Source organism: Branchiostoma belcheri, unplaced genomic scaffold (genome assembly GCF_001625305.1).
Source record: "Branchiostoma belcheri isolate BF01 breed outbred unplaced genomic scaffold, Haploidv18h27 scaffold80, whole genome shotgun sequence".
Taxonomy (NCBI): Eukaryota; Metazoa; Chordata; class Leptocardii; order Amphioxiformes; family Branchiostomatidae; genus Branchiostoma; species Branchiostoma belcheri.
In genome coordinates this window covers 21,143-36,264 of record NW_017804465.1, presented here as the reverse complement: position 1 = coordinate 36,264, position 15,122 = coordinate 21,143, and the positions used below count along the sequence as shown (strand labels likewise).

The following is a 15,122-nucleotide window of genomic DNA, read 5'->3' as shown; positions in this document are numbered from 1 at the left end:
GTCTACTACTGTGTGTGTGTGTGTGTGTGTGTGTGTGTGTGTGTGTGTGTGTGTACATGTGTGTGTGTGTGTGTGCAGACCATAGCTAAATAACACGTTAATACCAAATTGCCGATTTGAAGATAAGAGCAAAGTAACGTGCGCTTGCCTCTCAAAAGAACCGATGCCGTTTCCTCCAGTCTTTCGGGACCTACATCTCCTTTTCTGCTGTTTCAAGAAAGTTTGACATCTGCAGCACAGTTTGAGCTGCACTCTCCTAAAAAAATTAGCAATGAAATTGCACCCTTTATGATTCACAACTGTACACGAAACGTTCTGGAGGGTTGTAATGATATTTACATTATAATTGCAAATATATGTAAGCAGCAGTTGCACAGTCCAACAAAATTCGTCATCTCTGCACAAGGGCTATACCTGGCCATCGTGGTCACTTAGATCGTAGATCCATTGGCTCAAGCATTACGCATCCTGTTTATGGTGAACTCCCGTCTATTGTGACGATTTTCCTCAAACCCCTTAAGTGGTCACTATGGATGGGTTTGACTAAACACACTCATACTATGGATGAGTTGGAGTTGTGTCGGTAAACACAAACCTGAGACTGTGGAGTGACCTGCTCCTCTAAAGCTGTTGCCAGGCCCAAGGCACCTGCCACCTGGTCGATGTTGTCCAGACTCTGAACTGGAATCCTTGTCAGTGAGTTAATGAGCCCGTCACGTGCCTGAGAAGTATGGAAAATAGGAATAGAGTGAAACAGTAGAAGCTGAGCAATCATTCTTCTAAACAAGAAAAGGGGGGTGCTATATAAGTGGCTTAATGAACTTCAGGTTTTATATTGTTCTAATCAACCATCGTATAGTACGACAACTGGCAAGTGACAAGCTTCCTTCAATACCCGGTACTAACAAATAGTAGTTCGGCGATTTTACTATCATAAGGGGCATCTTATGGTGGACAGGTCTGTAACAATAAACTTCATTTTCAGGGTACCTTTGAAAGTGAATCGTTGCTGTAGCTGGACGCGTTCGCTGCGTTGAGGACAGAACTAAGACTGTTGGTGAGCTGCAGGAGGCCGTGGTTGTCCCCTTTGTGAAGTAGGTTCTCCAGCGTATCGTTAAGGCTGTCCAGTGCCACTGCCGTATCTTCCACACTCGGTGGACGGACCTTACAACAGAAATATGGAAAAAAAAGATTTGAAAAAATGTTTTGGGCGAGTAAGATGTAAGTGTTTCAACAATTTTTTAAAGCTCTGTGATCACTGTATATAAATTCAGGTCGAGCTTCAGCCATCATCAGTCGACTTAAATTATTGTAACGCTACTTTCACAACGAAATTAAACAAAAACCAAGAAACTCTGACGCAATTGTGTCGAGTCCACTCTTTCTAGTTGGAGTGAAGTTACACTCGTCTTCATAACAAAACTCTCCTATTAGAAATTACCCTTGAATGGTTGACATTCGGAATAAACTTGCACATAAATCTCACATCACATCATCTTAACATCACAGCTTCAAATTTACCTGTACTTTGATATTTCTGATAACTGATGTTGCACCCAAAGCATCCGATACACGAACTTCTAGTGTGATGTTGAAGTCGCGATGTTCCTGTCCTGTTGGAAGCAGCTGGGGTGGAAATCGCTCGGTCTGCGGTGGAAGTAGAGAATTCGTCAAAGATACTCAATTACATTTAGACAAAAAAGGATAGCTGTCTATCCTATCCGCTTGCTTCTCACACTTTAATGCCACACTTACACCAAAAAAACAACTAGGTTTTGAAACAACATCGTGCATGGCTACCATTGGTAGTAAAGCGTCAAAAGACGGAAACAACTGAAGCATTATTGTCGGATTGCGTACCATTACAGTTAAGATTACGGCAGGTTCTACGTTCGAAGGTAAGGCCAGAAATGTTAACCTGAACAATATTGCTATGTAAAAATCTATGGTAAATGAATACACGAATGACGAATGAATAATATAGCACCCGGAAAACGTAAACGAAGGGCTAGTTAGATAATCATTGTAGTCTACACTACATAAGAAGAGGTGGTTATCTACCGTTCCCGTATGGAGCAATGTGTCACTCCCATCGTTGTTAAAATAAAGACTGTAGACCAGAGGCAAGTCATCATCACGGGCTCCTGAGGAAGAAACCAATCGCAACCTGTATTGATAGTATTGTGTATATGCACCATTTCAGAATACTTAAATAGCAAAATAATTTGTGCTGAACTTTTTGGGCTTTGATTTACCTTCGCACGAGATGTCAAACTGCGTTATCGTTGAATCGCCTGACGGAGGACGGACCGCACAGGACCCGACAGTAGGGGGTTTGTTGACCCTGAAACTGTACTCAGAAAAACCGGTTCCCCCAGGCACGACGTCGGAGGTCACATCTACCCTGAAGGTGTAGCTTTCTCCTGCCTGGAAATAAACAAGATAGTTAAATAAAAAAAGTCTAGACTATACTATCTGTTAGAATTGTATTGATCATGTTGTTACTGACTGACTGAATGAATGAATGTACTAATACTAGTACTAGTTCTAGTTGAGTAAGGATAATGTTAATGAATGCGTATCGGAATTTACCTCAAAAATGTTACTGCGAACCACTAGGTTCTGTGACGTGTTTCCGGTTGTCGTGTCCACATCCCAGTCAATGTGCTTTCCTCCCACCAGGGTCCATAGGTATGTGGTGCTTGCTGTCGGGCAGTCGTCACACTGGGTCACGAGAACTAGCCTCTCCGATGGGTTGACTTTGGTTTCACAGTTTGCCGCACACCTACGGGATTACCAAAAAGTACCCCTAAAAACACTGACGGACGTCACGCATCATTTATTATCAGTTAAGATACTGCATATATGTCCATTTCTGTGTATATGTAGCACGTATTCTTTTAATATGCATCGTCTTGTTATGCGTTTCCCATACCTGGAATAAAGAATCAATGAATTAATGTACACTCCTTGTGAGATGGCCAGCTGCATATCTTCTTACGTCAAAGCTTTTGGGCGATAAGAAGCCAAGTAAGAAGAAGCACACCTTAGCTCTATAATGCAGAAAGTACGTCTTACCGAATGGCGATGTTGAGGACAACCCCGTCTAGTAGGGTGACTGACTGTGAGGTTTGTGAGGAGTTCCTCCCGGGAAGGCCGACCTCGACCGTGAATGTCAAGATTTCATCAGGAAATGACGCAGTCTGAAGTTTTTCATAGACGGCACTTTGTCTGGCATCAGGGAATATGTCTTTGCATGATGTCCCTGCAAAAACAGTTATCGAGTTTTAGTGCTACCATTTAGTACGTCTATTTCGGATACCGCTACCGATCATGGCTGCCATATAATATCAATAAAAGTTGACACGTTAAGTTATGATTTAAGAGTCACGATGAGAGACTTACCATTGGGCGTCTGACAGGTCCAATGAAAAGTGAAGTTCCTGTAGTCGTCGATGTACTCATCCGGATCATACGACTCTGATGCGTTCAGTACCAGAACACCATCCCGACTGACAGATTTAGCAGAGCCACCGGCTATATGCGCAACTGGGGCCGATGGTGTGATGATAATCCACTGTTTTTGGACCTGTGACTTTTTGCTTCCAGTAGTCGGGAAGTCCATGGTAGCGTTCAGCTCAACAATCGTGGAGCCATAGCCCAAGCTGTTTCTCATAATTGTGATGTCTTGCGAATCACGCACAACTTTGTTAGGAAAGTCCAGTGGCTGTGTTACATTACTCATTGGGTTATGTTGAAAAACGTTCCACTCATACGTGACGCTGTAGGTCTGATTGCAGATGACGTGTATGGCTTTCTATTACGGTCAAAACTCAACTACGACGTATTACAGCCAACTACGGCGTATTTCAGGAAAGTACGGCGTAGTTCACCAAACTGGATCAGATACGGTTAAGTTAACCAAATACGGCGTACTGTCCTTTTGATCGTGCAATGCATGGCCATCCGCATGGTGCTTCGCATGCCCATCCTGCAGCAGAACGTGCAGATCTAGAATAGGACTGCACAGCCACGTGAGGACAGGCATTTCTAGATCTAGATCTTTGGACCTGAAGACCCAGCTATCATCATCGTCATCGCATGAAAGCGTTACTGGTGCGTTGCCAATCTTGTTGATCCGTGCATAGCTAATAACTCTATGTACGGAAGAAGTGAAGATAATAATGAAGGTCTGCTATACTGACCGACCTTGGAGAATGTAAAGAAATACACAAACTTAGCCAACACAAAATAGCAACTAACCAACGCATGTAGGCTGTGTACCGCTCCAGGTCTGGTTCGACTGGCATGTTCGTTCTTCATCACCACTAATCTCGTATCCAGGGTCACAGTGATAAGCAACGACGTCCTCATAAGAACTACCGCCGCTGATGTTGCCATTAGAAGGTACCATCAGTTGTTGGCAGAGCTTTCCTGTAACACATTTAAGAAACTATGTCAGAAAATTAATATCGTTTATGGAACAATAATATTATCACATACTACGACATGTACTAGAACACGTAAATTAATTTCCCTGGCTTGTAGTTATCATTGTCGCCAGCATTGTGATATCTAGGGCATGAACAGGAAACGGATGATACGTTAAGTACTATCAATGACCTGTATTAGCTAATGAAAACATTGCAAACAGATAATCAATTCCGATACAATACCATATGGTCGAAGGGGGCTACTAATACTTACTGGAGCAATTGGGCTGTACACCCGACCAGCTCTGGTCGGCCTGGCAAGTTCTGTTTTGAGAACCGATCAGTTCGTAGCCTTCGTCACAGGAAAGGGTGATTGTGTCTCCGTAAAGATGACCTTCTGTCCTGTTGCCGTTGTTTGGAAATGGCAGCTCTGGGCAGGCTTTTCCTAAAAAAACGCATAAGACCCTAAGTAGCTTTAGGTATGAAAGACTACGCGCAATTTGAGACAGATTGGTTGCCAATATAAGATCCTAATTAGCTCTTCAGACATATAGACCTATTTTGCCAATTTTTTTTGCCAAATACAATACCATAATGTCGAGAGCGGCCACGATCACTGGAGCTAGAGAACCCGAAAAGTACCAACCACTATGACCACGACACTGTCACAAATTATTACTTACTGTTGCAATTGGGCTGTACACCCGACCAGCTCTGGTTAGCCTGGCAAGTTCTGTTTTCAGAACCGATCAGTTCGTAGCCTTCGTCACAGGAAAAGGTGACTGTGTCTCCGTAAAGATGACCTTCTGTCCTGTTGCCGTTGTTCAGAACCGGCAGCTCTGGACAGGCTTTTCCTAAAAACGCATAAGATACTAAGTAGCTCTTTAAACATATGTATTGCCAAATATAGTACCATAATGTCGAGAGCGGCAACAATTACTGGAGCAAGAAAACACGAAAAGTACCGACCACTATATATATGACCACGACACTGTCAAAATTATCTGTCAAAATTATTACTTACTATTGCAAATGGGCTGTACACCCGACCAAGTCTGGTCGACCTGGCAAGTTCTGTTTTCAGAACCGATCAGTTCGTAGCCTTCGTTACAGGAAAAGGTGACTGTGTCTCCGTAAAGATGACCTTCTGTCCTGTTGCCGTTGTTTGGCAATGGCAGCTCTGGGCAGGCTTTTTCTGAAAAAAAAAAGAAAAACATAACTAAAGACCCTAAGTAGCTTTAGATATGAAAGGCTACGCTCCATGTCAGACAGATTTGTTGTCAAATACAAGACGAGTGGTCACTATGTACTGGAGCAATGAAACCCGACAAGGTACTATTAACTACCACTTTGAAAACAAAACTGTTAAAAATGGCCACTTACTGGAGCAATTGGGCTGTACACCCGACCAGCTCTGGTTGGCCTGGCAAGTTCTGTTTTCAGAACCGATTAGTTCGTAGCCGTCGTCACAGGAAGAGGTGACTGTGTCTCCGTAAAGATGGCCCTCTGTTCTGTTGCCGTTGTTCAGAAGCGGAAGGTCTGGACAGGCTTTTCCTAAAAACGCATAAGATACTAAGTAGCTCTTCAGACATATGTATGGCCAAATACAATACCATAATGTCAAGAGCGGCAACAATTACTGGAGCAAGAAAACACGAAAAGTACCGACCACTATGACCACGACACTGTCAAAAATTATTACTTACTGTTGCAATTGGGCTGTACACCCGACCAAGTATGGTCGGCCTGGCAAGTTCTGTTTTCAGAACCGATCAGTTCGTAGCCTTCGTTACAGGAAAAGGTGACTGTGTCTCCGTAAAGATGACCTTCTGTCCTGTTGCCGTTGTTTGGCAATGGCAGCTCTGGGCAGGCTTTTTCTTAAAAAAAAAAGAAAAACATAACTAAAGACCCTAAGTAGCTTTAGATATGAAAGGCTACGCTCCATGCCAGGCAAATCTGTTGTCAAATACAAGACGAGTGGTTACAATGTACTGGAGCAATGAAACCCGACAAGGTACTATTGCCTACCACTATGAAAACAAAACTGTTTTAAAAAATGGTCACTTACTGGAGCAATTGGTCTGTACACCCGACCAGCTCTGGTTGGCCTGGCAAGTTCTGTTTTTAGAACCGATTAGTTCGTAGCCTTTGTCACAGGAAGAGGTGACTATGTCTTCGTAAAGATGACCCTCGGTCCTGTTGCCGTTGTTTAGAATCGGAAGCTCTGGACAGGCTTTTCCTAAAAACGCATAAGGTCTTAAGTAGCTCTTCAGACATATGTATGGCCAAATACAATAATATAATGTTGAGAGCGGCAACAATTACTGGAGCAAGAAAACACGAAAAGTACCGACCACTATGACCACGACACTGTCAAAATTATTACTTACTGTTGCAATTGGGCTGTACAACCGACCAAGTCTGGTCGACCTGGCAAGTTCTGTTTTCAGAACCGATCAGTTCGTAGCCTTCGTTACAGGAAAAGGTGACTGTGTCTCCGTAAAGATGACCTTCTGTCCTGTTGCCGTTGTTTGGCAATGGCAGCTCTGGGCAGGCTTTTTCTTAAAAAAAAGAAAAGAAAAACATAACTAAAGACCCTAAGTAGCTTTAGATATGAAAGGCTACGCTCCATGCCAGGCAAATCTGTTGTCAAATACAAGACGAGTGGTTACAATGTACTGGAGCAATGAAACCCGACAAGGTACTATTACCTACCACTATGAAAACAAAACTGTTAAAAATGGCCACTTACTGGAGCAATTGGGCTGTACACCCGACCAGCTCTGGTTGGCCTGGCAAGTTCTGTTTTCAGAACCGATCAGTTCGTAGCCTTCGTTACAGGAAAATGTGACTGTGTCTTAGTAAAGATGACCCTCGGTCCTGTTGCCGTTGTTTAGAATCGGCAGCTCTGGACAGGCTTTTCCTAAAAACGCATAAGATCCTAAGTAGCTCTTCAGACATATGAATCCCCACATCTAGATAATTACCTTCGCTAAGAAGGTTATGTTTCAGAGGCGTTCGTGTATGTGTGTGTTTGTGTGCATGTCTGTAAACACGATAGGTGGGTAGAGAGACCTGGAAATGATAAGATTTTGGACCCCCGGCTTGTTTCATGATGGAACTGCAGCTGATCTTCCGGTTTTGATATCTCATGATCTAGACATGCTAGGGTGATGAAATTTGAATGGTAGGTAGCTCTTGTGCTAGGGAAGGAGTGACGTGAGCTTGGATTTTTAGTGGCTTGCTCTAAAACTGCAGGGCTATCTGTTTTAAGATATTCAAAAGAGGATAACTCAAGAACCGGTTGACAGATCATCGTGATTTTTGGTATGTAGGTATCTAACGTGATGCTGGATATAATCAGGACCTCATTTGCATAATTTATGAGGAAATGCTAGAATAACATTGTTAATATAACACTGTCTTTTGGTTGAGAATCTGATTAACTGATATAATTCATGAAAATGAGTATCCTATTTGTTCAATCAGTGCGACATAATCTATAATTTGTCAGTCATAAAGATTAACATCATTTGGCGAAGGTATGAGATCGGGGAACTCTAGTTTTCAGTGATATAACCACTGACCTTCACACCGGGTGCCATCTTCACTAAGAGATTGTCCAGCAGGGCAGGAGCACAGCACGTTGTTTCCGGGCGTGTCGATGTAGATGACCATCCGATCGGCCGTTGCAATATCACCCCCTGAATAAAGTAAAATAATGGAACAATTTAAGAAATCAGACAAGAAATCTTGGCTCAGACTCCTTTAGTTGTTTTAACATATTCATAGCAGCAGGTATAGCCACCTGAAAAATAGTCATTTTCCACATATTTTGGTCCGTAACAGAATCAGTTAACGTTAATTATAGCTGCTCCTGACCCTAACTCAATATTATCAGACTAGAAAGGCCGACATTTGCTTGGGAGCAAATATAGCATACATGTATTTCAGTCCACCAGGATGGTCGGCATATTCCATCGTCGTGATTGTAGATGACGTGATGATTTTAGATTCATAAGATTGAATGTGTGGGTCATTTCGCACGACTTACGTGCAACGTGACCCAGGTAACCCGCAATGTTCGACGTGTTCGTGCAGTGTTCGATGGCCAACGGCAGATGGAACGGGCCATTCTTTAGATCGAACGTAGAAAGGGTATAGCACTTTTGTCCCTTTTTTGGCTGAAAAAAGCCATTAAAGTCCCCCAAATGAGTCATTGGAAGTGGTGTATGCCAAATATGTGACTGCTATTCTGTAGACACACAGTTCAAGGTACCCTTATACCGAATTTCAGATCATTTGGTTTTAATACCAGGGCTCAGGATCCAAAAATCCATTTTTTGTCGAAAAATGCCCCAAAAAAACTTCATAAAAAATTTTCAAAGGCATGTATAAAAAAATGAAAAAAAAAACGCCTGGGGGTATTGGCCCACTCTAGCTCCATACCAAATTTCATGTTATTTGCCGGCTAAAAACTGACAGTTGAATCCATTTGACTGTGAGAAGAAACATGAGAGAACACAATAACGTTATATTTCATCCATACCATATGGTATGGACTGAAATATAATAAGAAAAGTCAACTTAGACATGGCCCATCTGCCAGGGAAATATATAGGGGTATATATTAAGTACTGCACGCACCGTTGAAGTTAGCGTAGCCTGTAGTTTTAGAAAAGCGGATGTAAGGCAGCTGATCTTCCGGAGCTCGCTCCCATTCGCATATGCCGTCTGGACCGCCGTCGGCCACCGCAAGCCAGCCAGCGTCATTGGGGCAACCACCCCAGTTGCGATTGATGTAAAAAAACCTGCAACAAAGGAAGCCGTGTTTTGATTAATACAATCAATTCCATTGACATAATAAAGATTTACTGCGATTCTTGTAATTCCATGCAAAGGATAGAAAGGCCTTAATACGAAGTTTATCACCTTTGAAAGGCTCAAGATTTACCTTTTCGCATGTGGGGCTCCTTCGATCGAGAAGAAGTTTTGAGGCTCGGTGTTGATGTCGTTCCAAGGAGATGAGAGCAGACGAGACTTGTTGAACCAGTTGAACTTGTCAGTGTTTGTGCCATCAAAAATCAGCTCTACATTTCCTTCGGAGTACTCCAACACAACCTTCACCTGCAAAAGACAATTTTACTTCCTGTGCCACTAACAAAATCGCCCCTCATTTTTTAGTTATATGCAGTTTTACTTATTGATAACAGATTTAGCTGCTTAAATCTAATTCTGTTGGTCAAAAATGCTATTCATTTTAATGGCTGTGTTACGCGTAAGTGATCTAGCTGACGGAAAACTAAAAGTATGGACATGTGACAAAACAAAGCACAGTAATTACCACACGGGTCTAGTAGAAACTTACCCGTTGGATGTTAAGCGATTCCCATTGGTCTACAATTGGGCACTTGTTGTGGCTGACTTGTCCATTAGTACTCCAGGCGTCGTAAACAGTCTGCCCTGTTCCTTTCAGAGTTGAAAAAACGTCTAGCCATTGAGGATTGTCTGTAAAGACGGGAAAGGTACCAGATATCGATCTTCAAACATTTTTTGTTACTCTACTGCATTCTTTTAAATGCATGCACCCTATTATTATCGAGAACTTGTAAGTTGTACATGTACCCAATGACATTATACACACAATGTCCTTGATGTACCCAAGTCGGCCAATGGACCGTTTCATAAGCCACGCCCCCCTTAGCAACGCCCTAGCAACTCGAACACCTCCGTCAAAATCAGCGCGAGAAGGTGTTGCATTCCAAAATGTGTTATTCCAAATCATGATTTGGAATTGAACACGTTTTGGAATGCAAGAAAGGGCCGTACCGACTGCCGCCGCCAGAATGTCGGATTTGCAGCCCAACTTTACGGTCGATTTTTAATTTTTCGGCAGCGAAAAAAAACGCCTGGGGGTATTTGCCCACTGTACTTCCATACCAAAATTAAACGTAAACTGATGACGACATCACTTTACGTTTATGCCAGATGATGTACAACGTAAACTGATGACGACATCCCTTTAGGAACAAAATTTTTAAAGAAACCCTTAGGATTATCACCCTATGGGGATCAATGTGACTCAATTCGAAGCGAAGAAAAACGAATTTATATGTTTAAGTTTAGGGGGAAATCTATGAAATAACTGAAGAAAACTATAGTTCTATTCTCAAGTTTTTTTTAACTAGGCAATGAGAATTTTGTCCGTACTACTTTGTATCCTGGTGTCGCCCATTAATATTGTGTTATGCGGCATTTACATTCATTCCAAACCACACAACACGAATTGATGACGTCACAAGAACACGTCTACCTGACTGTTGAAATGGACGAAACCATAAGCAATGGATGGGGGTAATCAATTTGTTACCAAAAGTCAGCGAACAGCACCTACACTCTTAGGAGTCTATGTGACGTCGGAACATATTATACATATCGGAACATATCAACATAATGTTAAGTACGTACGTACCCAAGTAACGTGGTGCGTTTTGATGCGTTATGCGATGTTCATACTTTGCGTTAACATAACGTAACGTAACCTACGTTATGTCAACATAACATAACCTACGTTACGTTACCATAACATAATCTTAGGTTATATCATACGTGAACGTTGTCTAGCATAAGTAACGTATTGACCAAAAAAAATGTGACGAATTGACCCCGAAACGTGACGTTTTTAACGTCCGTATTTTTGACACAAACATGATGCCCAGTCAATAACCCACGTACGTGTCATACGTACGTGACGTACTGATACGTTATGTATCTTAATTTTTGTGTCAAAATAACATAGGTTATATCAAATGTTATGTCCACGTAACGTTAAATTTAACATAACGTAGGCTAACGTTAACGTAGTTATCACGTTATGTTAAACGTCATGTTAACGTTATGTTACCGATACGTTAACGTTATGTTAACGTTAACGTTAAGTTATCGTAACGTATGTACTTGCAAACTTTGTCGAAAGACTGATATAAAAAGGCAGTTGTGTTTGAAACACCTTTATATCTTGTGTTGTAAAACTGTTGAATAAAACAATGCTAACTAGAAAGGCCGACATTTGCTTGGGAGCAAATACAGCATATTTCAGTCCATCTCCCTCCCACGCAAAAGTGGACTATTCCAAACTTACCCCAGTGCAAAACTGGCAAAGGTTCTCAAATAAATGAATTAAATAGTAGCTATATGAGAACAAAGATGCAAGAACAAGTAGTTTGAATCTCGTAAGCTTTACTAATCTTATTACAGGTATGCAAATACTAACAATGATGAGATTTGATACATTTTGAAGGTCTTAGGCACATAAAATTGAATGCGTGGGTCATTACAAAAATTACGCACGACTTAGGTGCAATGTGACCTCAGGTAACCCACAATGGAACATGTGTTCCATGGATGGAACGGGCCATTCTTTGGATAGAACATGGAACGGGCACAGCACTTTTGGCCCATTATTTGCTGAAAATAGCCATTAAAGTCCCCCAAATGAGTCATTTGGAAGTGGTGTATGCCAAATACGTGACTGCTATTCTGTAGACACATGTTCAAGGTACCCTTATACCGAATGTCATATCATTTGGTTGTAATACCAGGGCTCAGGATCCAAAAATCCATTTTTGTCGAAAAATGCCCCAAAAAACCTTCATAAAAATTTTTCAAAGGCATTTATCAAAAAAATGAAAAAAATGCATCTGGGTGTTGGCCCACTCTACCTCCATGCCAAATTTTGGGTCATTTGGCTGAATGATGGCGGAGTTGAATCCCTTTGACTGTTTGGCAGGAGAAGGAGGAGAAACATGAGAGAACACAATATATTTCATCCATACTGAAATATAATGACGGATTTCACAAAACCTACCTGTTTCACATATGTATCTGTAGCTTTGGCCGCATGGTGCGTCCGCCCACTTGTTTCTGCGTTCACTGTTGGACATTGCTCCGAACACAAGATGAGAACAAAGGTTTGTAGGCAAATTGGGCTCCCCAGGTGCCCAGGCAGAGAATCCGCCGAGCGCGCTACCCTGGCTGTCAACCCACGTTCCGACTGGTCTACTGACTCCGAGCCAAAACTGAGCATTTCTGTAAGATGCCATGAGAAAAATAACATTTCCCTTTTACACCCGTTTTGTACTGTTTTGATACAATGTTTCACGGTGAATGTTGTTTCCTAAGGTATTTCCAAGTCTTAGAGAGGAGGAGAGTGTGCCTCAGTATATAGTACTAGTGTGTAATGGTCAAGTGGGTAGAATGCTTAGAGTATGGGAGTTACACACATATAGCTGCTGTAGAGATGCTGTACACCCCCATGAAACTCCTTCCTCTTCGCCCCCGCCGTTCTGCTTCGCCCCCGCCCCGTTCTGCTTCGCCCCCGCAAAAAATCTGCTTCGCCCCCGTCGTTCCTCTACGCCCCCGGCGCAATTCTGCTTTGCCCCCGTCCTTCTGCTTAGCCCCCAATGGCGGCACAGCTCACAGTCGACACGAAAATCGTCTGCAAAATAACAATAAAGGCTGTGCCGCCAAATTTAAAGTAGCCCATGCTCCGGCAAACATTCTGGACCACCTTTCTGCGAAGTGGCGTTGCACAAATCCTTCCCATTCAAAAGTTTACCCCTACCTCACGGCCCGTCAGTGGTTCTTACGTTTATAAGTACTGGCGGGAAATTTCACTCACGGCTGTACTTATAAACGCCAGTACTTATAAACGTAAGAACCACTGACGGGCCGTGAGGTAGGGGTAAACTTTTGAATGGGAAGGATTTGTGCAACGCCACTTGGCAGAAAGGCGGTCCAGAATGTTTGCCGGAGCATGGGCTACTTTAAATTTGGCGGCACAGCCTTTATTGTTATTTTGCAGACGATTTTCGTGTCGACTGTGAGCTGTGCCGCCATTGGGGGCGAAGAAGAACGGGGCGGGGGCGAAGCAGAACGGCGGGGGCGAAGAGGAAGGAGTTTCATGGGGGTGCTGTAGAGTTGATGATAAGTACTCTCTGTGGCTAAATTTTTAATCATATTTAATCTTTAACTTAACTGCTCATGTACAATATACTATATGGTGTAACAGTGATTAAAACATGATTCTTACTGGTTTAGACAGTTCTTGAAAAACACAAGATACGCCTGCTCGTGCGAGTCCAGCGGCAGAGCGACCGTTCCTCGCTCCGCGGCACATCTCGCCTGGGCCGTGGCGTAGTCGACCTGCTCGTCGGATGGCGCCACGTACCTTTTGCCGTTGGGGAGACTGAGGTGACCATTTGTTGGACAACTCGCAGGAAGATCCCAACCTGCATTTGGATCACAGTTGCCAAATACAAGACGAGTGGTCACATGTACTGGAGCAATGAAACCCGACAAGGTACTAGTCCCTATAGCTACCACTTGCACTGTGAAAACAAAACTGTTAGAAATGGCCACTTACTGGAGCAATTGGTTTGTACACCCGACCAGCTCTGGTCGGCCTGGCAAGTTCTGTTTTCTGAACCGATCAGTTCGTAGCCTTCGTCACAGGAAAAGGTGACTGTGTTATTAATGAGCACGTACTACTTACCGCATTGATACTCAGCCCTGCTGGCCTGTCCGAAGACTGTGATGTTAGTTGTATCCCAGTCAATCACGTTGCCATGGTAACTACAGTCCGCTGCTATTTCTGCTGGAGACAGCACGCGGTCCCAGAGGTTCACTTCCGACAGTTCTCCAATGAATGACTGGTCTGCATCGAATCCTCCCCCGACTACGTCTTGATCCTGACCGAGGATCCATGTGCCGCCTGTGCGCACTCTTCCTCCCACTCTAAACCCGGAACCTGAATCCGTCAGCACGCCGTCAGCGTAGAGCTGCCAGGCTCCATCACTGCTGCGCCAGGTAGTACATATCGTGTGCCACTCACCGTCCAAAACGGGTGGGTCCGTCATTTGGATGTTGCTTTGTAAGCTTAACTAAATAAAAAAAATGGCATGAGCTGATTAATATTTCAAAATATATATTTCACTTTATATAATGGTAAGGATGATATATACATGTTTCCCCTCATGTTGGTCTCCTACTGCCATTTTGTTAAATGGATTAATTTTTGTCATTTGTTTTATCCACATGACCTGAAATTTCGTATGTAGGTAGAGTGGGCAAACACCACTAGCTTTTTTTAATTTTTTTTCATGCAAGCCTTTAAAATCGTCTTCCATTCTAGTCACAATTTCATTTGTTACGACATAGAATAAATCCTTGTGGTTGACTTTGGATACAAAACTAGATATCGACCAAGCAATAGCAAGCAATAAAACAGGTTGATTTAGACAGCAGAAGCCTAATATTAGAATTGATTGTGTACTTACCTTAAATCCACCATCAACACGAAAGAAAAGCTCGTTGTTGTGTTGTGACACTGCGTAGCTGACCAAGCTGAGTACATCGCTGGAATCCATGTTGGAGCGCATGTGCACACATAGGGTAAAGCTTGTCAAGTCCTCAGACAACGTTGGCTCCATCCTGGCATAGTCATCAATGCCTCTTGGACCGGGGAAGATGATCTTTCGTGAGTGGCCTAGTACAACATGTGACTTTGTTAAACAAGGCACGTGTGACAATGTAGTTTGGTAGTCGCAAAGAAATTTACAGCTTAAAGTCACAATCTGCAAGATTCAGGCGGAGAAAGAAAGTACAGTGCAGACAATAGAGGTCTTATCT

The 15,122-nt window shown here is 42.8% G+C and overlaps 1 protein-coding gene across 1 annotated transcript in view; it reads right to left on the bottom strand.

The window, feature by feature from the left end:
• Positions 1 to 160: 160 nt before the first annotated feature.
• Positions 161 to 15,122, bottom strand: part of LOC109486433 — a 19,050-nt gene continuing 4,088 nt past the window's right edge. The window contains exons 6-22 of the mRNA XM_019790264.1: positions 14,771 to 14,979; positions 13,987 to 14,374; positions 13,858 to 13,914; positions 6,824 to 6,994; positions 6,502 to 6,672; positions 6,140 to 6,310; positions 5,117 to 5,287; positions 4,708 to 4,878; positions 4,264 to 4,434; positions 3,079 to 3,265; positions 2,593 to 2,785; positions 2,256 to 2,427; positions 2,062 to 2,144; positions 1,522 to 1,647; positions 991 to 1,164; positions 596 to 721; positions 161 to 256 (exon numbers count right to left, since the gene is read on the bottom strand). Of these exons, the coding sequence (XP_019645823.1) occupies positions 191 to 256; positions 596 to 721; positions 991 to 1,164; positions 1,522 to 1,647; positions 2,062 to 2,144; positions 2,256 to 2,427; positions 2,593 to 2,785; positions 3,079 to 3,265; positions 4,264 to 4,434; positions 4,708 to 4,878; positions 5,117 to 5,287; positions 6,140 to 6,310; positions 6,502 to 6,672; positions 6,824 to 6,994; positions 13,858 to 13,914; positions 13,987 to 14,374; positions 14,771 to 14,979 (2,807 nt within the window). The 3' untranslated portion in view covers positions 161 to 190. The remainder of the gene's footprint in view (positions 257 to 595; positions 722 to 990; positions 1,165 to 1,521; positions 1,648 to 2,061; positions 2,145 to 2,255; positions 2,428 to 2,592; positions 2,786 to 3,078; positions 3,266 to 4,263; positions 4,435 to 4,707; positions 4,879 to 5,116; positions 5,288 to 6,139; positions 6,311 to 6,501; positions 6,673 to 6,823; positions 6,995 to 13,857; positions 13,915 to 13,986; positions 14,375 to 14,770; positions 14,980 to 15,122) is intronic.